The 24340-nt window shown below is 35.7% G+C and overlaps 1 protein-coding gene across 3 annotated transcripts in view; it reads right to left on the bottom strand.

The window, feature by feature from the left end:
• The window catches only part of DPP10 (dipeptidyl peptidase like 10), a 712528-nt gene that overhangs the window by 553484 nt on the left and 134704 nt on the right, over positions 1 to 24340 (bottom strand). For all 3 annotated transcript variants that reach the window (XM_032146023.2, XM_058434272.1, XM_032146025.2), the window contains exon 2: positions 824 to 938. In XM_032146023.2, the coding sequence (XP_032001914.1) occupies positions 824 to 938 (115 nt within the window). The remainder of the gene's footprint in view (positions 1 to 823; positions 939 to 24340) is intronic.

Genomic DNA, 24340 nt, shown 5'->3' with positions numbered 1-24340 from the left:
TATCCCCAAAATGACTATTTTTCATAACACTGTGTCATATGTGGGTGTTCAGTCTTTGAGAAAAACAGTCGCGTGGGTGGGTTGCAGCAACTGCCAAATGTATCTGGAAGACAACTGGGGGAGTTTAAAAGTGATCCCTTTATCTCTGCCTTCCTTATTAGTACCTACTAAAGAGTAATAAATCTCCTGGGTATTGAAATAGTCCCCAGAAAGAAGCACAATGAGAATTTCCATATTAGTATTAAACTTTAATCTGAAGAACACAGTCCAAAAATCATTGCAGGGGCAATTTGCAAAGGTTCTTTGGATAGGGTAGAAACTTAGAATGTAAAAACTTTAGGGAAAGAAGGAAAAAAAGGCCTAAGAAAGAGGTGTCCAAATTTAGAGGTTCAGATCACTCTCTTTTGATCTGATCTTTTTCCATCAAATCCTCTCTTTCCATTTCCATATAGTTGGGTTATCATCTATATATAGAAACTTCCAGACGCCACTCCCTCATCTTCAACCCACAATAAAAGTCAAATGTCTTCTGCATTTATCAAACTAACACATAGTAAGTCTGTAAGTGGCAATGGAGACCAAAAATCTCCTTGGCATTCTCAACTTATATATTTTACATTTTCAGCTTCCCCAAAATATCCTGCATGATATTTGAACTGCAGAATTACTGTGCCATTTGCAAAATGTCTGATTATGCTTTTTTCCAAATTCCAACCCATGCTAATGTGCCCTAAGATACCACATATTGCTACCCTCTTAAAGCATTTGAATGTGAAATTATCATCCACAATACCATCATAAGAGAGGAATAAAGACAGATTACCTGGGGTTAAGAGGATGACTGACATAGTGATGAGTGAGCATACAACTAAAATCACCAGCAGAGCAATAGCAATTCCCTTCCAGTTTCTCTGTGGAGGGCTGTTACTTCCCAGTTCCTACCGAGATAGAAAAAAAAGTTTCATAATTATACATGCTCCAAGAGAAGTGTATTCATAAAGGAATGATTCAGTGCATGGCACAATCACAGTTTGAAAGCTGATTAGAATCCATTTCCTCTTCAGTAGTTCATTTAATTATTCAAAAGTGCACATATTATAAATGGTTATCTTTTGGGGGCCAGTCTGATCTCTCTGTGAGATAAACCAGCAGAGTTTTATGCTTGCTGTCCAAAATGTAGATGGTGTAAAAATGCATTGACTATAAACACCAGGATGAGAGCCAAAATACTCCGCAAAATAATTATGGAAATAGAGTGAGTCCGTTTACATGCATTCTTGCTACAATGGAACCTACAATAAAGATGTAAATGTTCTTGAAGCACTGTGGGCTACTTTCTAACTGGATGGGGGAAAGATTAGAAATGGGAAAATCATTCAAAATGTCCCTCACTGTAGAGCAGCACACATTTGTTAACCAAACAGGTCTTTTTTAAACAGTTCTCCCATCACTCATAAAAACGAACAGGATTTAGTAACTAAATTAAATGAATCCTTCTATATCAGTGGTTAATGACACTCTCTTGCTGGGCAACATGCATGATATTGGCAAAAGGTATGGTTGATGGGAAAAATAAACCTGTACGTCTCTCACGATGCATGTGGTAAAGCTATTCATTCCTCCACTGATCTGTGCTCTACTGTATTGACTAGATATGTGTGAGCATAATTCACCAAAGCAAAGTACAGACCACATTGACTTGAAATGAATGTCAGCTTTACTTTGCAATAAAGTTTATAAAACACTGAGCTTCTCATTTTTTTTCTTCCTACTCTATTTCCCAACTGCTTTTCATCCTTTCTCAATACAGCCTCTTTATTCAGAAATAGCTAACTGATTTGGTGACAAATGAAACAAAACATGAAGGTATCCAGCTCACTACATGTGCACAAATCACCCAAGAAGCCATAGAGCAGCTTTGTTTTAAACAAATATAAACAGAATAGAAAACATTTAATAAATTGTACATGAGTTCCTGTGACTCACAGATTAAAATGTTGATGCTAATACTCATATAGTTATTTTGGTATTGAATTGTGCCATAAACCCATCAGATTTAAAGAACTAGACTCTAAATAAATACAAGAAGAAACCATGCATAGGAGGCATTTTGTTGTTTGTTGTTTTGCTTCTCAGATAAATCGCTCTAAGTTAGTCTTTCATTCTGATAAACCAAATCCAGGAGAGATCAATTCCACTTTTTCTTAAATGACTTGCTCCACACCTCTTTTTCAAATAATGCTTATTATCCAACACTTCTATTCCTCTTGCACTTTAGGATTCTCATTCATATTTTCCACTTAAATCAATACAGTGGGTCCCGCAAATTATCAGCTTTAGAGAAGTGATATAAAGACAGTCAATAGTTGTCTTGTGACCATAAACCCTTATCTGGAATGCAACATTCCTGCAAGTTTCTAGGTGAGTTTCTTTGTCAGAATGTGTGTGCTGTGATGATTGGTGATTCTCTATAATAATGCCCTACTTCAAGGCTACTCAGAAGGTAGGGTGACAGAACGAGAGAGGCTGCTGCTGTAAATCAAAACCTACAGTGGTCTGAAAGTTGGGAAATACTCATCTCAAGAACTGAGACAGTGAAAAAAAGGGCAGTAACCAACAGCGAGTGGGTATCTGGGCCAAGAACCATAAATACTTTCCTATTTATTAACTCTAAGGGAAGCAAGCACATATTATTTTCACAATGTAAGAAAAAGGAAAAAGAATAGAAATGTAGCAGTTATAATTGACTTTTCAATTCAGTAAGAGAATCAAGAAAAAATTATAAACTGAAATTTACTGATTACGATCTTGATATGCTATCACTCCAACTCACGACAAACTATTTGAGAAATGACTTTTGACTGTGTTTTTCAGTTTGTGACTATGATAAAACCATGTAATGTCTACCAGACATAATCTAACAAAGAGTAATAATAGCTTGTATATTTTATTATGTGTCTGGTATTGAAACATTTTAGATTTGCAATCTCACATAATCCTCAAAATAATCAGGTAAGATTAGTGTCACCTTCACAAATTTGTAGATAAGAAAATGGGATTTGAAGAGATTAGTAACATATCCTTTTATCACTAATAAGTAGAAGAGCTGGAGTTCTAGTTCATAAAATCTGATTATAAAGATCACACTTAAACACTATAATGCCACTTGTAAAGATGAATATTTCTAGAATTGATTAAAGAATCAATAAATCAATAAGTTATTTGGACCCCTACATAACTGTATGTCAATACCTTTTATTTGGGAAAATTCACAGTAATATTTGGAATTCAGTAATGCTATCCTGAATTCAGTAATGTTTGCAAATAATTGTAGATTTTCCAAGTCACAACTGACCATGGAAGTCCACCATTTTAAAAAGCGGTAAAACAAATTTGAGCGAGACATATTTTTCTGTTCATAAAGTGACGCACATAAGAATGTGTGGTTCCTCTGAAATGACTCATCAATGCTCAAGGCATATACAAGTCCCTATTGAGAACTGCTGACTTAATGAATGTAATATAATTCTCCCCTTTCCATTCACCTTATATTCTATTACCATTACATTTCTAAAGCATGGTGTTACTTACGTTACTTTTTTCTCCAAAGTTCTTTAACATCCCTACACTAGCTAAAGAATCAAACACAAATGTGTAAGTCTAGAAAAATAATTATCTATATCCACGCTCCCATTTCCCCAGCCAGCACAATCTACTTCTGAGAAAGAATCTTGTATTTCATGCTGCTCTGATTGCCATTTCCTTACATTTGCCTCAGATGCTTCAACCTTCACATCACCATTCCATTCCTAATTCTGTTCCATCCAACCCCTTTCATATGCATCCAGTTATAGACACTGTCAGTCATTCAACATCCTGCTCTTCTCTTGGGGATTTCTCCTAGTTATGCAAGCCAGATATGACTTTTCTTTCTCTGGAAAGAAAAATGCCTAAAATACACTGTATCAGTAAGTTTGAATCCAACTCTGCTACTTGAGAGCTAGGAGACTGAAAACACACTTCTAAATTATTCTGAGCCTCAATATTTTTACCTGAACAACTGGAATAATAATGATAATTATTTTTAAATGTTGGAAGGATTAAAATAAAATAACTCATAAGAAACTCATACCTAAGTATACACTAAGAAAGTTTACACTAAGTGAACTGTTTGGAATGTTCTCCCTCAATATACTTGCACTCTTTCTCATCATTCATAATATCATGAATGAATGACATCATCATCATCATAATGATGATGGTGAATGGTAGTGATGGTGTTGCTTAAAACCATGTATAAAGATCCATCATATCCCTGTTGGGTTTAAAGTTATTAACTCCTTAATGTAAGAATCACATCTTAGAAAATTTTATTTTTTTTAATTTAAGAAAATGTTTTTAGAGAGAGAGTCTTGCTCTGTCAACCAGACTGGAGTCCCATGGCACAATCATAGCTCACTGAAACCTCAAACTCCTGGGCTCAAGTGATCTTCCTGCCTATGCCTTCTGAGTAGCTAGGATGACAGGCATAGTGCCACCACACACAGTTAATTTTTTAAAATTATTTTTTGTAAAGACGAGGTCTTCTATGTTGCACAGGCTGATCTCAAACTCCTGGTCTCAAGCAATCCTCCTGTGTCAGTCTCCCAAAGTTCTGGTATTAAAACCATAAGCCACTATACCCAGCCTTTTCAGTTAACAATCTCTTGCTCTCTTAATAGGTGCTTGGAAAGTAATTGGCCAGTTAATTAAGTGGTGGTGAAAGTGATCCTGATTGACTTTATTTTTGATGACTTTCTACCACCCAACATCTGAAGCAATCAATTGCACATGCCAGACCAACAGAACAGGTATGATCCTGGGCAGCAGCCTTAGACAAGGAACATGTTAGGATCATCTGGATGCTTTGGCCACAGAACAAAGTGCATGTTAGATTATGATATCACAAAGAGGGGGTCTAGAAACTTAGGGGCAAACATTAAATGATCCATATATGGTGCTACTTTTGTAAATGAGCCCTCCAGTGGATGGATGCATCAGTTGAAATGCTTGTGTTCAATGTCAGATCATATTAAATATTGTGATTGCCTAGAGACACGTTAGTGCTGCAGTCCAAACTAAACTGAGTCTGTAACCTAACTATTTACATTATATCTACCACCAACAAATTACTCATCATCCTTCAGAGAACAGTTTAGCTTACAAGACAAGGCTTACCATTATAAAGATAATTTATCTAAGTCCAAATTCATTTTTTATTAGTTTAGGTGCAAGGAGAAAAATGCTGGGAATAATAAGTAAGAAAAATGCAAGGGTTAGACACCATTTTATTTGGCAAAATAAAGAAAAAATCTTAACCAGCAGATGTGCTTTTCTTCATAAGGAAGTAAAGGATACCAAAATTTGTTTTTTTAAAAAATAGTATTCCATTTGTACTTTCCTTTGGAAAACGTCAATGTATTTATCTGCCATATGTACTCTGAAGAGAAATATAATCTATCTATATTGAAATAGTCTAAAAAACATGACATTTAGAGAAAATACAGGAAAAAATCATTGAGATATTGAAATTATATATCTAGATTGAATGTGGATGTGTTTTAACAAAAATAGATTTTCTCCAACCACCTGTCTACTTTCTAAGAACCACAAGGAAGGTTCTTTAAAATATCTGTATTTCTGTTTGAAAAGATGTACTTAGGTTTTTTAGCCCTAGATCATTAACATTTTTTACATGATTCTTAGTGTCATTCTTAACACAATCACATCAATCACTCAAAAACTTATTTATTCACTTTTCTTTTTATCCCTTCCCTATATTTACTTGTTTCAATATGTCCTCACTAGAATCTTAATGTTTTCTCAAAGAAGTTCAATAAAGTTCTTCAAAACAAAAAAAAATGGGGTGTCCTCTTCCATCAGTTCATGTTCTGTTAAATAGCTCAAAAATTTGAATTGTCTTTTACTTATTTTATTTTACTGATGGTGTTTATATTTTCAACTGTAAGTAATGTCAAATATGGAAGGGTTTGTAATAGTCCAAAGACATTTATACTGAATAATCTTAAAATATCCTAAAGGAAGTTAAAATATTTTAAAAGTTTCTATATTGTCTCATGATATTAAAGAAACGGCATTTAAGAGTTAAAACTTTAAACGATACCTGGAATAAACTCCATCTTAAAGAAACATGCTCTTACAACACACCTAAGAAATGTTTAGCCAGCTCTGGCTTGAAAAGCCTTGAGATATTGAAATTCAATTTAAATTTCCCTTAAATAATACCATTTATCATTTAACAAAATGTACTGGAGTGTGTTAAGGTTTGGGATACCACACAAGATGAAGCTGGGAATACAAATTAAAATAAGACCTGTTCCCACTGAGCATAAAGTCTGAGGAAGAATTTTCTAGGCAACAATAGAATACAAGGTTAAATAAATAAAGGTAAAAGAGTAAATCATACAATTTTGCTATGAGAAATAAAGAAGGAAATTATTAATTTTCTTATATTGATATAAAACATTCACTATGCACATTCAATCAACATCCTATAAAAAAGGTGCTGGATATGCTAGGATTACATAACTATATAAAATCTGGAACGAAAAAGGAATCAGAGGGTTTTGTTTTTTTTTTTTGAGACGGAGTCTGGCTCTGTTGCCCAGGCTGGAGTGCAGTGGCGCGATCTCGGCTCACTGCAAGCTCTGCCTCCCGGGTTCACGCCATTCTCCTGCCTCAGCCTCTCCAAGTAGCTGAGACTACAGGCGCCCGCCACCACGCCCGGCTAATTTTTTTGTATTTTTAGTAGAGACGGGGTTTCACCGTGGTCTCGATCTCCTGACCTCGTGATCCGCCCGCCTCGGCCTCCCAAAGTGCTGGGATTACAAGCATGAGCCACCGCGCCCGGCCGCAGAGGAGTTTTTTTAAAAGTAAGTAGAAAATGTGTATTAAAATACACATGTAGGTATTTGGAAATGTCCACAAAGTACGCATTTTTTCCTTCTGGAAAAAATAATTGACAACATTTACAAGCTATAATAGATTAATAAGCATAAAAGGAACTGAGATAATTTTCAAGGAGTTTCCAAAAGAAGCAGGCAAAATCTGATTTTGCCTCCACGAAACACTATTTAAAATATTTTATAACATACTGAAGTCAGAAAAAACTTCTAAATTTTTATTAAGTTCATGTTGTCTGAATAGTATGTCTGAAAAAATACCACGAAAAGAAAATTTAAATTCAATTTAAAGAAATAAATGCAATTATACTAAATAAAACTTTAGTCAATTGAATGTAAGAGTTTAGTATAAATAAAAAATATTATGGACTATTGTCTAGTATTAAGAGAAACAGTCACGGTTTCCTACGAGACATCAGTTAAGAATATCAATACAGAAAATATAATCATAGAGATCATTTCTCATATTTAATTTGCACTTAATACTTATTCTGCCTACTGCTTCTTAAAATTGCTCATTGTTCTCATGCCATTCACAGTTTCCTCATTTATCCTTCTTCTATGATTGGAGGACTCTATGCTAAGTAAAGTAATGTGTTTATAACTAATTACAAGTTACACATTTTTCAAAATTATGCTCTTTATAGGTTTATGCTGTTGACCTACATAAGGCTAAATATGCTAAATCATATTGAAATCTGAGCTATGGAACAAAGGCATCAACATCAGCTGGAAGCTTGTTAGAAATGTCAAGCAAATGTCTTTTGTTGCTCTTTTTTGTTTGTTTGTTTTATTTTGATTTGGGATTGTTTTTCTTGTTTTTGTTTTTGAGACAGATTCCTGCTCTGGCACCCAGGCTGGACTGCAGTGGCACAATCATGGCTCACTGTAGTCTCAACCTCCTGGGCTAATGCAATCCTCCCACCTCAGCCTCCCAAGGAGCTGGGACCACAGAAATGTACCACTGTACCTGGCTGCTTTTTTTCTGTATATTTTGTGTAGAGATGGGGTCTTGCTATGTTGCCTAAGCTTGGGTTTGTTTGTTTACAATTAATTTGTTTATAAAAGAACTGGCAATTATATGCATTACAATTTGCATTTATCACTCCCCAATAATTATGATTACTGGTGCACACTTGGATATGGTTTGGATTTTTGGCCCTAAGCAAATATCATGCTGGAAAAGGGGCCTAGTGGGATCAATTGGAGAAGGGGCCTAGTGGATGATGGGGGCAGATTTCCCTCTTGCTCTTCTCATGATAGTAAGTGAATTCTCACAAGATTTGATGGTTTAAAATTGTGTGGCACTTCCCCCTTCGCTCGCTCTCTCTCCTGCTTTGCCATGGTAACATGTATTTGCTTCCCCTTTGCCTTCCACCATGATGGTAAGTTTCCTGAGGCCATCCAGTCATGCTTCCTGTTAAGCCTGTGGAACTGTGAGTCAATTAAACTCTTTTCTTCATAAATTACCTAGTGTCAGATAGTTATTTACAGTAATGTAAAAATGAACTGATACACACTCCTAGATGAATTAAGAGTAAATTAGAAACAAAATAAGTATGACAGCTACCCTTAATATATTGTGTGGTGTTAGTTTTAGACTTTTAGCATCATGATTTAGAGGTCTAAGGTAGGACTAAGCAACTGTGATTCTGGACACATTTAGGATGAAAAACTACAACTAAAGCTATTAAAAAAGACAAAATACAAACAAACAGATGTGACGTCAGAAAGATGGCAGATTAGAAAGCGCCAGGTCCTCATTCCCCCACAGGATCATCAAGTAAACTACTAGCGACTGACTAAAACAGCTTTTTGGGAGCTCTGGTAACCAGCCAAATTCACTGCTTTCCAACCAAGTGAATGCCCCATCAAGAAAAAGCCACAGTGAAAAAGGTAGGACATTTCATGACATTATTGTTTGTGCTTGCCCCACCTTGGAACAACAGTGAGTGCAGTAAAAAAAAAAAGTAGCCCACTTTCCAGTATTTTTCCCTCAGGAAGGAAGGAGGGCAGTGGAACTTATTTTGCAAAGTTCTGGCCTGTCTGTGGGCTGCCCGAGGGACTGGTTTCTGTCTTGCCTCAATTGGAGCTCTCAGACGAAAATGAATATATAGTTTGAATCTCAGTTTGGAAGCCATGGAAAACTATGAGGGGTAACATAGTTTGTGAAAACTGCAAGAGTATGCTGACATGCAGAAACTGAGGGCAAAATGTTATGGCAAGAGTAGTACAGAGGAACAGTCAAGATTTCAGGAAGAATCAGGGGTGAATCTCTTAGGGATGGATAATAAAACATTTCAAAGCAGCCTTCAAAATAAATAAATAAATAAAAGCAGCCCCATCTATGGGAAAATTGGGAGAGAACACCACACACACAGGCCCAGGGAAGACACAGGCCTAGAAAATGCCTGAGAAAACCTTAAACTTTCATACTGGGCTATTTAGAGAACATCTTCCTCCACACAGTCTACAATGACTGGAAGAAGTGTCTGATTTTTCAGACACCCAATTTTCAACAAAAGATCACAAGGCATATAAAGAAACAGGGAAATCTAGCCCTTTCAAAAGATCAAAATAAATCTCTGGAAACCAACCTTAAAGAAACAAGGCTTCAGATTTACTGGAGAAAGACTTTAAAACAACTTCCTTAAATACACTCTGAGAGCTAAAGAAAAGTAATGACAAACTAAAGAAAGTCAAGAAAATGGTACATGAGAAAACAGAGTATTTAAAATGACCCCGAAATTGTAGCTGGAAATTCATATTGTGATATATCTAACAAAACAGTAAAACAGGATTATCATTAATAATCAATAGTAATTCCAGTTCTGGTTATATACCCAAAACAATTGAAAGCAGTGATGCAAACAGGTATTTGTACACCTCTGTTCACAGAAGCATTATTCACAATAGCCAAAAGGTGGAAACAACCCAGATGATCATTGGTAAATGAAAAGAATAACAAAATGTGGTGCGTGTGCCTGTGTGTGTATGTATGAGTATTATTCAGCTTTGAAAATGAAGGAAATCCCGACAGCTGCTACAACATAGATGAACTTTAAAAACACCGTGTTAAGGGGAATAAAGCCAGTCACAAACAGACAAATACTGTATCATTCCACTTAAACGACGTGCCTTAAGTAGTCAAATACTTAGAGACGGGAGGCAGAATGGTAGTTGTTAGGGGCTGAAGAGAGGAAAGAATGAGAAGTTATCTTTTTAATGCTTATGCAGTTTCAGTTTGATAAGATGAAAAAAGTTCTAGAGACGGCTGGTGGTGATGGTTGCACAGGAACGCAAATGTACTTAATGTCAATGAACTGTACTATAATAAAAACACATAAAAATAACATTTATGATAGCAAAACAATATATTAAATGTCTTTAGACAGTATTATTGTCCAAAGAGAGAAAACCACAAAATGTTATTAGAGAATTTATAGGACCACTTGAAGGATGTAGAGAATCTTCAAATCCCTGTTAAGGAAAATTCAATGTGGTAAAGATGTCCCTTCTTCCTAGATTAATCTACAAATTTAAAGTAATTCCAGTGAAAATCCAAATAAAACCCTTTTTCTTAACTGATAAAGTGATTTTAAAATTTAGATGGAAAAATAATCACATAACATAATAATTTTGAAAACAATATCTGATGGATATCAGTTATCAAAGTGTAACATAAATCTGTGCTAATGAATAATGTGTGGTATGAATAAGAACAAAAATACAGAAGCAAAACTATATTTCAGGGAAAAATGCATGCACACAAACACATTAGTTCTATTTTATAGATTGAATGTATATATTTCTTATATCTGTCTATATAATTTATAGACAGAATTAGTTATATTTTAATCTCTATTTTCCCACAAGACTTTCACTCTGCAAAGAAGGACAGTTAGGGTTGACCAAAACATTCCAATGAGAAATATCGTGATCTCCATGGAGCCAAGTCAGACAGCCAGTTTTTCCATCATCTTACAGTATTTCTCATCAGCATTGCAATCCTTTCACTGCTGAAGCCTCCCACAAGAACATTTTCTTGGCTCCTGTGACACCGTACTTTCCTGTTTGTTATTTGCTAGCCACTTTTCCAATTTCTCAAAATTGTGGAGTTGCCCAGACCCTGGTGCTGGCCCACATCTTTTCTTTACATGAACACTATTTCTAGTGATATCATTCAATACCACTTTTTATATTATCCATATTTTCATCAATCTTATATGTTAGTGTTAGGAACAGAATACATGGACAAGATATTTTTAAAAAGAGGGATAGAAACTGAAATTGACCTCTAAATAGACAGAAAGCTAAGGGTCCTTCTACAGTTACATTATTCAGACAGACAATCTTCTCCCAATAGATGTAAAACATCCTCCATACATATCAAAGTCAGTTGCTATTTAGAGTGCCTACTGCTTCTTAAAACTGCCTATGAGATTCATGCCATTTAGTTTCCTACTTTTACTTTTTCCCGTTTCTCTGATGAAAGGACTCCGTGCTAAGGAGAGTACATATTTTGATCAAGCCTTCATATTTTTCAAAATTGAGTTTCTTAGTAGGTTACTTCTGTCTACCTATGTAGACAATGCCTTAGCTCAGTGCAGTCCATGGACCAGTAGGATCAGCATCATCTGAAAGCTTGTTGAAAATAAACATTATTCAGCCCCATCACAGACCTTCTGAATCTCCAGGGCCAGGGAAGTCCTAACAGCCACTTTTAACAGGCTCTCCAGATGGCTCTACTATGTGCTGAAGTCTGGGAAACAGTCCCCAAGGTCAGTGCTGCTCAAAATATGGTCAGCTTCACCCTTGAGTTTATATAAATGCAAATTATTCATCCCCAACTCAGACCTAGTGAGTTCCTGGGGAGGGAAGGACTGAGCAATCTTTGTTGTAACAAGCTCTCCAGATGATTCCTGTGCACACTCAAATTGGAGAACCCTTACCATAGAGATTAAGTCCTGGAGTGATACAGTTCTGAAACTGCTAAAATGAACAATCTTACACTCAGAGGAATTTGGTAGATGCATTATGAGTTAGTGGTTTCGGAATCAGTACACCTGCATTTTAATATATAATTATCTATTTACTAGCTCTGTTACATACACGATTGATCTAATCTATTTAAGCATAATTATAAGCCTAACTAGTTATGCCTAACACACATGATCAGGCTTATGAATCTTCCTCCATACGTGTTATTTTCCAAATTATGTTTAAGTGTAAACTGACTTCCACCTGGTCAGAGACTATTTCACACTCATTTTTGTATCTATAACACCTAGTAAAGCACATACTAAGTATTCACAAAATATTTGGACTGAAGCACTAAGCTCAGCTTTATTCCTTAAAGTTAGGAATAGAGTCTTTAATCTTGAGGGATGCATTTCAGCATTGTGAGGACTGGGGGATAACTAGCTATCTGCATCTCAAATAGACAGAGAAAAGACATCCCAGGAGTACAGTTGTTGACCCATCCTGGGAACTATAAACTGTGGTTGAAAGAGCACTAAAAGAATGTCAGTGATCTACAAACTGGAACAATAGTCCCAAATTTCTGGGATTGATAAGCCTCTACGGATTACTAACAAGGAAGACAATCATCTTTAAGCTTGATTTCAGGAGGTGAGCAGGCTGCATATATAATCTTCTGCTACATTCTGCCTAGAACTAAAGTTCTGCCTAAAGTTCTAGGCAAAACATAGCAGAAGGATCATATTTGCAGCCCAATCATCTAGAAGTAGTTTCTAGTTAACAGACTAGACTCTTGTCCACAAGGAGAGTAGAGAATATAATTACTTCTCATTGCATTTGCGATGCCAAGCTAAGTTCTTGGTGCACCGTGCATCCACATATTTATTAAACAGATGAATGTAACAAACCCAGAAACTATTTTTGGCTTAGTATACTATTTATTCTTTATCATCTTGAAGTCACTTTTAGAATGTCAAATATTGATTCTCAATAGCTTTTTATACTTAATTTTATATCAAAGTGTGATATAAAACTCTCTTGACAACAGATAATCCATACCTAATGTGGAATATTCACTGTAGAGTGATAGAAAATAGTAAACTTGGCAGCCTGGTCTGCCCACCTGGGATGTCCATTAATAATTACTTGTATGATTTAAGATAAGGCTTTCATCTTCTTAGGCATAAAACAGGAACAGCAGTGTGTGCCCAGCTTATGCCATGCGGCATTATCTGATGCAGCCAGCGTGTCACGAAACCTACCCCCACTCATTTACTTCGTAGATACAATACAGGCTCATGCTGCTCACGTAGAAAATAGAAGGGATACTTGCATACAGTATTTACGAGCTTTACAAGAAATAATGCAAGTGAAAACTATTTATAAACTGTTTCATCTACATCAATTTAAGTTTTATAACCACATCTCACAAATTTGAAGAATTAAAAAAACTATACATAATCGGTCTTGAGGATTAACTGTTATTGAGTCAAGGAAAGTAGTTCCTGTGAAACAGTTTTAGAACATCTGTAAACTCTTAAAGAACATGCACATTTTTGAAGTCTTAGTATAGTATCAGCCTATTACTAATGGGAGGAAGAAGGAATGCATGAAAGAAGAAAGGAAGGAAGGAAAGTAGGTAAGGAAGGAAGGACTTTAGATGAACTTACTGCCCCCAGATAAATGAGAATCTATTTGGGAAGATGAATAATTTATTATACATTAGAAGCACAAAAGAGAAAACTCTATTTTTAAAAATACTCAGCACGGTGGTGCAAGATGCTAAATGTGATAGGAGTCAGGAAAGAGAAATCCCTGATGATGTTTGTTAGAAATGCTAAAGATCAAATCTATCCTGGCCGTTTCCCAGTTAAATAAGATCCAGGTCAGAAAGAGCTTAGATCTGAAAGGCAGAAGAAAGTCATCCCAGGCCGAGGAAACCCCCATTCCCCTGCTCTCTCTTCAAGATGAACAAGGTGTGTTTAATGTACTTCCTTTTCTAGTGGTTCCTTAAAGGCTGTAATTGCCCAGGAGTCAGGTAAGATGCCAAACATAGGTTAAGAAAATAGTAAAGCCATTGGCGAAATACGACTGCATGAAAAGAACAAGTGGCGCTGTAGCTTCAAGGTAAGTTCACAGCCAGCATTACTAATTTGCTGTTCGTAACACCACTGACCTTTAGATGCCACCGAGCGTCTGGGGGAAGATTCGTCAATTTACCTCATCTCCTTATCTTAACTAACTGCACTTCCTTCACCACCACCACCACTACCTCCCAAGCCAGAAACCTGGGTATGATCTGGAGTTTCCTCCCTGTCTCCAGAGCAAGTGCCATTTTTCCTAAGGTTCACCAGAGGAAAAGCTGGGGACTACAAAGACGTATGCTCTTTCAGTAGTTAAATATTATGCTTTCTTAGGCATCAAAGCCAATACTGAAATAGAAACAAACACATTTGATCTAGCTCAAAAGTTTATTTTTCCACACATTTATTTATAATCACTTATTAACTGATAAAATCAAATGTAATAAACTTCTTTGAAAATCAAGAATTCTATTCATCGTAAAACATTTTTATTCTGCTTTGAAACTAGAAGGTACAGTCACTTTTTATCTTAAGTTTAAAGATTCCTTGAGTGTAGGAGAAAATTTTTCTAATACCTTCTTTACATACAGAAATCTAATATCATAAAGAGGCAGCTACAGCTAAGATACCAATTTTACAACTTTTTCTCCAAAAGAAAAAAAGGCAGAAATTAATGAAATGAGGCAGAACAGGAACTAAATGTGCTTTTAATTATTTTTATTGCTTTTGCCATTAAAAATGTTAATAAGTACCATATAGGCATTTAAAAAGGAAAGAAAGAACACATTACATTTCTACTGTAGTAATCAATATTCCTGTGCTGCTTTTAATTAGAAATATTAAGAATATGTGTGTGTTTTAACTTCTCAACTACTCTGTGATGGTTATTAGCCATTTCTAACACATATATACTATGCAATTAAGGAAGAAAGAAGTTAAGCAAGATTTGGACCTTTTATTTATATCTCCAGAAAAGTAGTATTCTGGCAATTTTTCAAAAATCCCATGGACCAGGAATAATTAAATAAACTCAAGGTAAGTTATACTATATCTGTGCAAGTATGCATTTCACATCATTTGTGCTCTGCTTAAAGGAGGACATTTCTGGCTGAAATTTTTGTGTGGGTGAGTAAGGCAATTACTTGCCTCAAAGCCAGTCAGTGTTTCCATTCATCTACTGAAGACAGCCTTTTTTTTCCCCCTAGTCTTTGTGAATAGAGTAGCCAGTATCTGCAGCAGTCCCCAGAATGTCCCGTCAGTATCATTAGTTAAAAATAAGCCATCCCTCATACAATTTGAAAAGACGTTTGCTCTAAAAGTTCATTTTGTGTGAATCATTCGATTATGGGTAATTTCAATATAAATTAAGAGTTTTCTTTTGTTTTGCTTTTTAAAAATATTTTCATTCTCCCAGAGAACCAGAAAAAATCCTACCAATCTGTGTCTGTGTCGGGAGGAGGGGTTGGGGAGGGACAGCCCATCTGCCAGGAAGAGATAACCAACCTCATGTCTCTCCCTCCTGTAAAATCATTGCCACTTTGGCTGCATGAGAAACATCAATTCATTTTGTGGTGATACTTATTAGCATCATAAAAGCATTCTGAGAATTTGGTCAGGTTTAATAGTTGTCTCAAACCAACTGTAGGCTTCGCCTTCATAAACTACATAGGTGTAAGGATTCCATATTGATAGTCACAATTGATAAGGTTAACAATGCAGTCCTAGTCATTTTTCATTTTGTTCTAGTTTTCAAAAGAGATTTTTGAAGATAAATTTAAGAACGGTTTTTCAAAGAAGAAAAGTCATAAATACCATTTTGGAAGTCCCCTTCCCCCCAAAAAGCAAAAAAACAAACAGAAAGAGAGAGTACAAAACAGTACCAGTCCTTCTAGAGGTGAATTTACAAAAGCTAATTAAAAAAAAAAAAAAAAAAAAAATTTACCTACTTGTGTATGTGAGCTGAATCTCATTTCTTTCGCTCAGTGTATCCATAATGTTAACGAAGCCTGATGTGTGTTAGAATTTCAATACACATTTGATAAATACATTCATTCATCTCTAAAAGCAGAAGCGTATTTCCCTCCTAGGTCAACCTACTAGTTAAACGCATGCCCGCCCACACCGTGACTGCCTTTCGAACTTCTTCAGAATGATTCAATGAGGCTCCCAAGACATCCCTGCCTAGTCTGCTCATGGCATTTGGCTTATCCCTATGGTAGCACTTAACAAACTACATCTGTTTGTCCACTTTCAAGTGTCTCTTTCACAAGACTAGATCTTTAATCAATAAATATTCATTGAATCAGGTAGGAATGACTGGCAAAATAAATACACTAACAGACTGAGTGCGTTCCTTTATAAGAAAGACATTTCTTGTGTTGTTTTTCATGTTAGAAAATCGCTCATTGTTTATCTCTTTCTTTTGACTTGGCTGTCAGGGAAGACAATTAGTATCAAAAACAAAGTACTTCTTTATAGTCTTAGTTTGTTTCTTCAGCAAGAGTAGAGATTTACTGATGTCCATGTTGATTCAGGCTGCAGTGATCAAGTATGAACTTCTACAGGATCATGCAGGGTTTATGACTCTAACATAACTTTCCTTTGTCTCTTTCTCCATCATTCTCTCCCATTAAAAAAAAAAATCATTCTGTAATACCCACACTGCCTGTCTTTCCACTTACAGGATACATTACCGTAATGAAGCTCTATGTTACTAAATCACACAGTTTCTGAACAACTAAACGTAATTTCTTTTCTTTATTCTTTCCTTACCAGAAGCTCACCTACACCACATGATGGTGTAATAGTGAGTAAAAGAAAGCACTGCCTTCTCAGAGTTGAATCATAAGAAAAAGAACTGTTCCCAGACTACAGAGAAAGGCACTGCCTGCGTCATGATTAACTAAATACATCTATAGAAACTGTGCAACAATTGGAAGAAGGTGTAAATACCATCACTGCCCTCCCAACTCTTGCCCACTCTGATTCCCATGATATGTGAGTCTCTGTGAAGAAATGAATGGATAAAGAAACATTAGGTTCATACTACTAAATACCTTAATCATAAAACTGATTTTTTCTTTCCCGATTTCATGTTCACTCGCAACTTCTGGATGTTCATTTAGCTTTTCTGAAATACCTGCCAACAGGGACAGAAGGGCCTGACTGCACTGACCCGCATCCTGCCAGCTGCAAGACCATTTTTCTTTTCTTTATCAATTTATCCTTTGGCACTGTGGCTTACTTGCTAGTCTTTGTGCCCTTGGTTAATGTGAATCTGTACCCTAGAGATGGAACCATTTAATGTGCTTATAAACATCAAAGTTTCTGTGCCCCAAACCTGAGTGCCAGGGCTCATACCTTGGTGAATCCATCAAAATAAATGAAATGTTATGAGAAACGTGGGCAGCCAGCCAGTTGGCTTCAGTGAGTGATAGCCTGACCCTGGCATTCACCTGTCTTTCAAATTGCCACAACAGACACATTTCAAGGATTCGGTCACCATCTTCAGAAGGGTATTTAGCAATAACACATCCTAATACACCATGGGACAATGCTCAGATCCTCAGTAAAAGTTAAGTGTTTCAATTGGATAGCGATGTGCTTAGTATTACAGGAAATTATTTTTGGTAAACCAATAGCATCATCAATAAGAACAACAATAATTATAGGCTATACTTATGATGTACTGAGAGTATGCTCCCCAGATTTAAACACATACCACATTGGAGGAAACAGCAGCATGGCAAGGATTTGGCCAGCAGCAGAATAAATTCCAAGTCTGTTCACAGATTATCTATTTTACCTGAACATTTGATGTGTGGAAGTATTCTATCTAATGCATAAGTTAAAATATGGTGTTTTAAGTTAAGCATTGATTCAGTATGGAGACATGAGAAAAGGTTACGTGGCATGTTTTAAAGACAAAAATTTAGATCCCAAGAATATTTCAAAAGTAGTTTTTCTTGAGTTTCTAGGCTTCTCTGGTACTATTTAGCAGGAAAGTTTAAATAATGCTGTTCTAAAATAAAATCAAAAGAGTTTAGACTACGCATTATAAATAAAAATGGCTAGGAGAAAACATAATTGGTTTTATATGTAGTTATGTAGCTTTATAAATATATGAAGTCTACTACAAGGATGTTACTGAAGGGATTCACTCCTATGGAGATGAAGTTTAGCTGAATACAGGCTTAAACAGCACTAATGAAAATTAGTCTAGTCATCACTGCACATAATGAAGGACTGGATACATACGTGGCATTATCTAAATGGAATAATTTTTTTCCAGAAATATTTTAGAACAAGACCTGCTATTGCCTGTATTGGATATTTTAAGAAAGTTCTATTAGAACACAAATGTTTGACTTGAATGAATGCTTAAAATGCTTTCCAGTTCTGGGTTTCTCTGACCATGTAAACTTATAGGAAAGGCAATCAATTTTCCTAGGTTTAAGCCTGGGAAAACAGTCTAAACCATGTAATAGATTTTTGGGGAGCACATGGTGACACAGTGCTATAGATCTGTGACATCCAGTAGCCACCCAAGCCTTGGTATTGATGAATGTGTTCAAAAGTAATGAGTCTACAATGAGGGCCTGGTCAGTGACCATTCCATCGTCACAAAAGATCAGTTCCGAAATGCTCATGGATATATAATTCCCAAAAGTTTCCCAGTGGTAGTTATTTCATTCTTAGTGATAAATGGGCTTAGGCATCAACACATCCATCATGCAAATAAAGGTAGTGGTGAAAAAATGTGTGAATAAATTACATATCGATACACTGGGCATATAAATTGTTTTTGAAGACATGTATTGTGATATGAGTATCTAGCAGAACTGTGCTTCATTCAATATTTAAAGATGAAAGACAAAACACACCATTAATTTACCAGCTATTGGAAATTTGTGGTGGGGAAAATTCAATATGTTATGTTGGTTAGTAAAGCTTAAAGTTAGAATTTTTATGTCTTCAAATTTAATAACATTCTGTTAATGACCTTGAGTATTTGGTCCGGGAAACAGGGAAGAAGTATTATGTTAGAATGAAGCAGAGGTGTGATGCCATGGCTCACACCAGTAATCTGAGCTCTTTGGGAGGTCAAGGCAGGAGAATTGCTTGAGCACAGGAGCTCAAGATCAGCCTGGGAAACAGAGAGAGATCTCCATCTCTACAAAAAATAAAAAATTAGCCAGGCATGGTGGCACATACCTGTAATCCCAGCTACCCTGGAAGCTTAGATGAAAGAATTTCTTGAGTCTAGGAGGTCGAGGCTGCAGTGAGCTGTAATCGCACCATTGCACTCCAGTCTGGGCAACAGAGCGAGACCTTGCCTCAGAAAAATAATAAACTCAGGGACAAAGCCTGATTCCTGTGGTCCCATGACAAACTCTAGCCCATTCTTTGTATGTAAGAGGTAGAAAGATGAGTCAATTAGCCGGGATTACCTTGCCACAGAGACTGTCAAAATGATTTGCCTTATCTCTGTTTTAAGATAAGACAGAAATATTCTTTGTTGGCCAAATAGAAGAATGTCCTTCACAAGCAATGCTAGAGTGTTACAGAACTCAGAGACAATCTTGGTGCAAGTGCATGATTATTGATGCACCATGATTTACAGGGAAAATGAAGTGTTTTTCCCCGAAATATATAGTGCATCACCTTAAAGACATGTTAACTAATCCCATGTCAGCAATACTTTGGGATTAAGACAATCATCTCCACTTAAAGTTTATTTTCAATTTTTCAGCTAGTATTACCTGAATAGACATTAAGAATTTTCTCACCTTGTCTCAGGTAACTTTCCTTTTTTAAAGAACATTTCATTATGAAAATGTTCAAATATAAAGAAAAGTTGAGAAAAGTGCACAGTGAACAGCCATGTTCCTAGTGTTAGATTCTAGAATCAATATTTTGTTATATTTGCTTAATCACATATCCACCTGCGTATTTATCCACATATATATACCTCTATCATGCATTAATCTACCTTTAATCTACCCATCAATTAATCCATCTTAATTTTGGACATATTTCAAGGTAACTTGAACATTGTAAGCTAACTTATAATTGTGGATGCATTTCAAGACCTCAGTACACTTCACTCCTAAACACCAAGAGGTATAACATTTACTAGATTTCACTCTTTGTTATAATTTTAAAAATACAATTTACATATCACTTGCCCGCTTTTAATAAAATTATTTGGCTTCTTTTCCTTGTTTGTTTGAATTCCTTGTAGATTCTAGATATTAGTCCTTTGTTGGATGTATAGTTTGCAAATGTTTTCTCCCATTCTGTAGGCTGTCTGTTTACTCTTTTGATTATTTCTTTTGCTGTGCAGAAGTTTTTTAGTTAATTAGGTCCCATTTATTTATTTTTATTTTTGTTGCATTTGCTTTTAGTGTCTCGGGCATAAATTCTCTGCCTAGGCCAATGTCCAGAAAAGTTTCTCTTAGGTTTTATTCTAGAATTTGTAAGGTTTCAGGTCTTAGATTTAAGTCTTTAATCCATCTTGGGTTAATATTAATATGGTGAGAGATAGGGATCTAGTTTTGTTCTTCTACCGGTGGCTATCCGGTTTTCCCAGAACAACGTATTGAGTGTCCTTCCCCCGGTGGATATTTTTGTCTGCTTTGTTGAAAATCAATTGGTTCTAAGTATTTGGCTTTATGTCTGGGTTATCTATTCTGCTTCATTGGTCTTCATGTCTACTTTTATACCAGTACTACGCTATTTTGGTTACTATAGTCTGGTAGTACAACTGGAAATGAGGTATTGTGATGCCTCCAGCTTTGCTCCTTTTCTTGGAATTGCTTTGGCTATTTAGGCTCTTTTTTCTTTTCTTTTCTTCTTCTTATTTTTTTTTTTTTTTGGTTTCTTATGAATTTTAGGCTTGTTTTTTCTAATTCTGTGAAAAATGGCATTGGCATTTTCTTAAGAATCACACTGAATCTGTAGATTGCTTTGGACAGTATGGCTGTTTTCACAATATCGATTCTTCCAACGCATGAGCATGGGATGCTTTTCCCATTGTTTGTGTTGCCTATGTTTGCCCATTTGTTTGTGTCGTCTTTCATCAGTGTTTTGTAGTTTTCCTTATAGAGATCACCCACCTCCTTAGTTAAGCATATTCCTAGGTATTTAATTTTTTTTCTAGTTATTATAAAAGTGGTTGAGTTCTTGATTTTATTCTCAGTTTGGTCATTGTATCATAGCAGCGCTACTGATTTCTTCACATAGATTTTGTAACCTCAGCCTTTACTGAATTCATTTATCAAATCCGGGAGTGTTTTGGGGGAATCTTTAGGGTTTTCTGGGTATAAGATCATATCACTGGCAAACAGAGATAGTTTGATTTCCTCTTTTCCGATATGGATGTCCTTTATTTCCTTCTCTTGCATGATTGCTCTGGCTAGGACTTCCAGTACTGTGTTGAATAGAAGTAGGGAAAGAGAGCATCCTTGTCTTAGTCCAGTTCTTAAGAGGAACGCATTCAACTTTTCCCCATTCAGTATTATATTGGCTGTGCCTTTGTCATATATGGTTTTTATTACTTTGAGGTATGTTTCTTCTATACCTAGTTGGTTGAGGGGTTGTTTGTTTCTTTTCTTTCTTTTCTTTTCTTTTTGTTTTGAGGCAGAGTCTTGCTTTGTCACTAAGGATGGAGTGCAGTGGCATGATCTCAGCTCACTGCAACCTCATTTCCTGGGTACAAGCAATTCTCCTACCTCAGCCTCCCGAGTCGCTGGGATTACAGGCTTCCCCCATCAGGCCTGGCTAATTTTTATATTTTTTTAAATAGAGATGGCGTTTCACTACGTTGGCCAGGCTAGTCTCAAATTCCTGACCTCAAGTGATCCACCCGCATTGGTCTCCCAAAGTGCTGGGATTACAGGTGTGAGCCACCGCTCCTGACCAGGTTGAGGGTTTTTATCATAAAGAGATGTTGGATTTTATTGAATTTTATTGAATAGACTCAAAAGAGTCTATTGAGATAATCATATGAACAGATATTTCTCAAAAGAAATTATACAAATGGCCAAGAAACACAGAAAAAAAATGCTCAACATCACTAATCCTCAGGGAAATGCAAATTAAAACCACAAGATACCACCTTACTCCAGCCAGAATGGTCGTTATGAAAAAAAAAATTAAATTAAAAAACAGTAAATGTTGGTGCAGATGTGGTAAAAAGGGAACACTTACCTACTGCTGGTGGAAATATAAGTTAGTGAAACGTCTATAGAAAACAGTATGGAGATTTCTCAAAGAACTAAAAGTAGAACTACCATTTGATCCAGCAATCTCACTACCGGGTATCTACCCAAAGGAAAAATAGTCATTATACCAAAAAGACACTTGCACGTGTATGTTTATCACAGCCTAATTCACAACTGCAAATATATAGAACCAATCCAAGTGCCTATCAATAGATAAGTGGATAAATAAAATGGAAATACCATTTCCTTATCATTCCATGGAAAAGAATAACCTATGATTTCTTTCATCAGTGTTTTGTACTTCTTCTTGTAGAGATCTCTCACCTCCTTGGTCAAGTATGTCCCCAGGTATTTTAGTTTATTTTTGTAGCTATTGTAAAAGGGATTGAGTTCTTTATTTGATTCTCAGCTTGGTCATTGTTGGTGTACAGCAGTGCTACTGATTTGGGTACTGACAAATGAGTCCACGGAAACATTATGGAAAACTACTCAGCCATAAAAATGAGTGAAATAATGTCTTTTGCAGCAACTTGAGTAGAACTGGAGGCCATTATTCTAAGTGAAGTAACTCAAGAATGGAAAACCAAATACTGCACATTCTCACTTATAAATGGGAGATAAGCTATGGGTACACAAAGGCCAACGTAGTAGTATAATGAACATTGGAGACTCAGAGGAAGGAAGTTCGGGAGGGAGGTGAGGGATGAAAAATTACCTACTGAATACAGTGTTCATTATTTTGGTGTTGGGCACACTAAAAGCCAAAACTTGACCACCATACTATCATCCACATAACTCAACACCACTTGTACCCCTCAAAGCTATTGAAATTTTAAAAAATTAAAAATAAAATAAAACTGACAGTAAAACGCACATATCTCAAATGACTCAACTGTTACTTTTCACTTGCCTCAATATTTGTCTCTTTCAAATTTCAGCAAAAGCCTCCACTGCTTCCCTAACTTTTAGTACACTGAAAGTGATTCTCCATTGTTCTCTTTATCATTTCCTTAATAATCTCATGAATGTTAACTCCATAGTCATATATTTTCTGCCTTTCCCTAGTGAAGCAATCCAATTATTAAACTCTTATCAATTATTCCAGATCATAAATGTACACCTTTTGAATGTTTCAGTACATTCTTGAATATTTGGCCAGCTTTTACAGAGAGATCTTTGTACCTAGAATCAGGAAACTTAAATATTATAAGCTGCTATGGCCATGGCACAACTGTTTTGTAGTATATCACTGTCATGTGACAAGGAAATTCCTTTTCAAGGATTTGTCCATTATAATTATTTTGCTATCAAAAGCACATCAAAATTAGACACTGTCTCAGTGACCATGTTCTTTTTTAATGGGGAGTCAAGACGACAGTGGAAGGATTCAAACTAATGAGCAATTTCAATAAGGAAAGATATAACAAAATTTTCTTCTTTGTCTATCATCTCACCTCCACAACTCTTAATCCACACCCTTACCTCCCTCCTCGACACACGCCCCACATTCTCATTCACAAACACTATCCCAGTTACCATTGGTAAGAATGCTTCAATATTGGTTTGATTCTCAGCCTTCTGCATATATATATTTTACATATATATATATATACACACACACAACATATATATGTAATATATATGTTTTATATATTATAACATATATATATATAAAAAACATATATATATTTCACTTTAAACTCTGGAGTCTACCTGACAAAAGAAATAAATCATATTTTAAAATTCCAAAGTAAAAAAAAGATGTGGCTTTACATGTATATCTTAAAATGAAGCTTAGTTAAATGCTTTTAAATCTTCATTTACAAATAACATCAGCTTTTCTCAGCATTCTAGCAAGGATTAAATCCAGTTTTTCTTATCTTGGAGCCAAAATATTAGCACAAAAACTGCATCAGCCAAAATATCTCCAAATGTTATTAAAAACCATTGCTGTGTAAACTTTAATGATGTTTGCATACCAGTATTAGGACACATAATAACTCTTTCTCAGAGTATTTTATTATAAAAATAAAACACTGAGTCTGTTTCCTCCCGCAGTAATGAAAAAGAGTAAATACAAATAAATAAA

This window comes from Hylobates moloch, unplaced genomic scaffold (assembly GCF_009828535.3).
Source record: "Hylobates moloch isolate HMO894 unplaced genomic scaffold, HMol_V3 SCAFFOLD_24, whole genome shotgun sequence".
Lineage (NCBI taxonomy): Eukaryota > Metazoa > Chordata > Mammalia > Primates > Hylobatidae > Hylobates > Hylobates moloch.
This window is presented reverse-complemented; position numbering and strand designations above follow the sequence as displayed.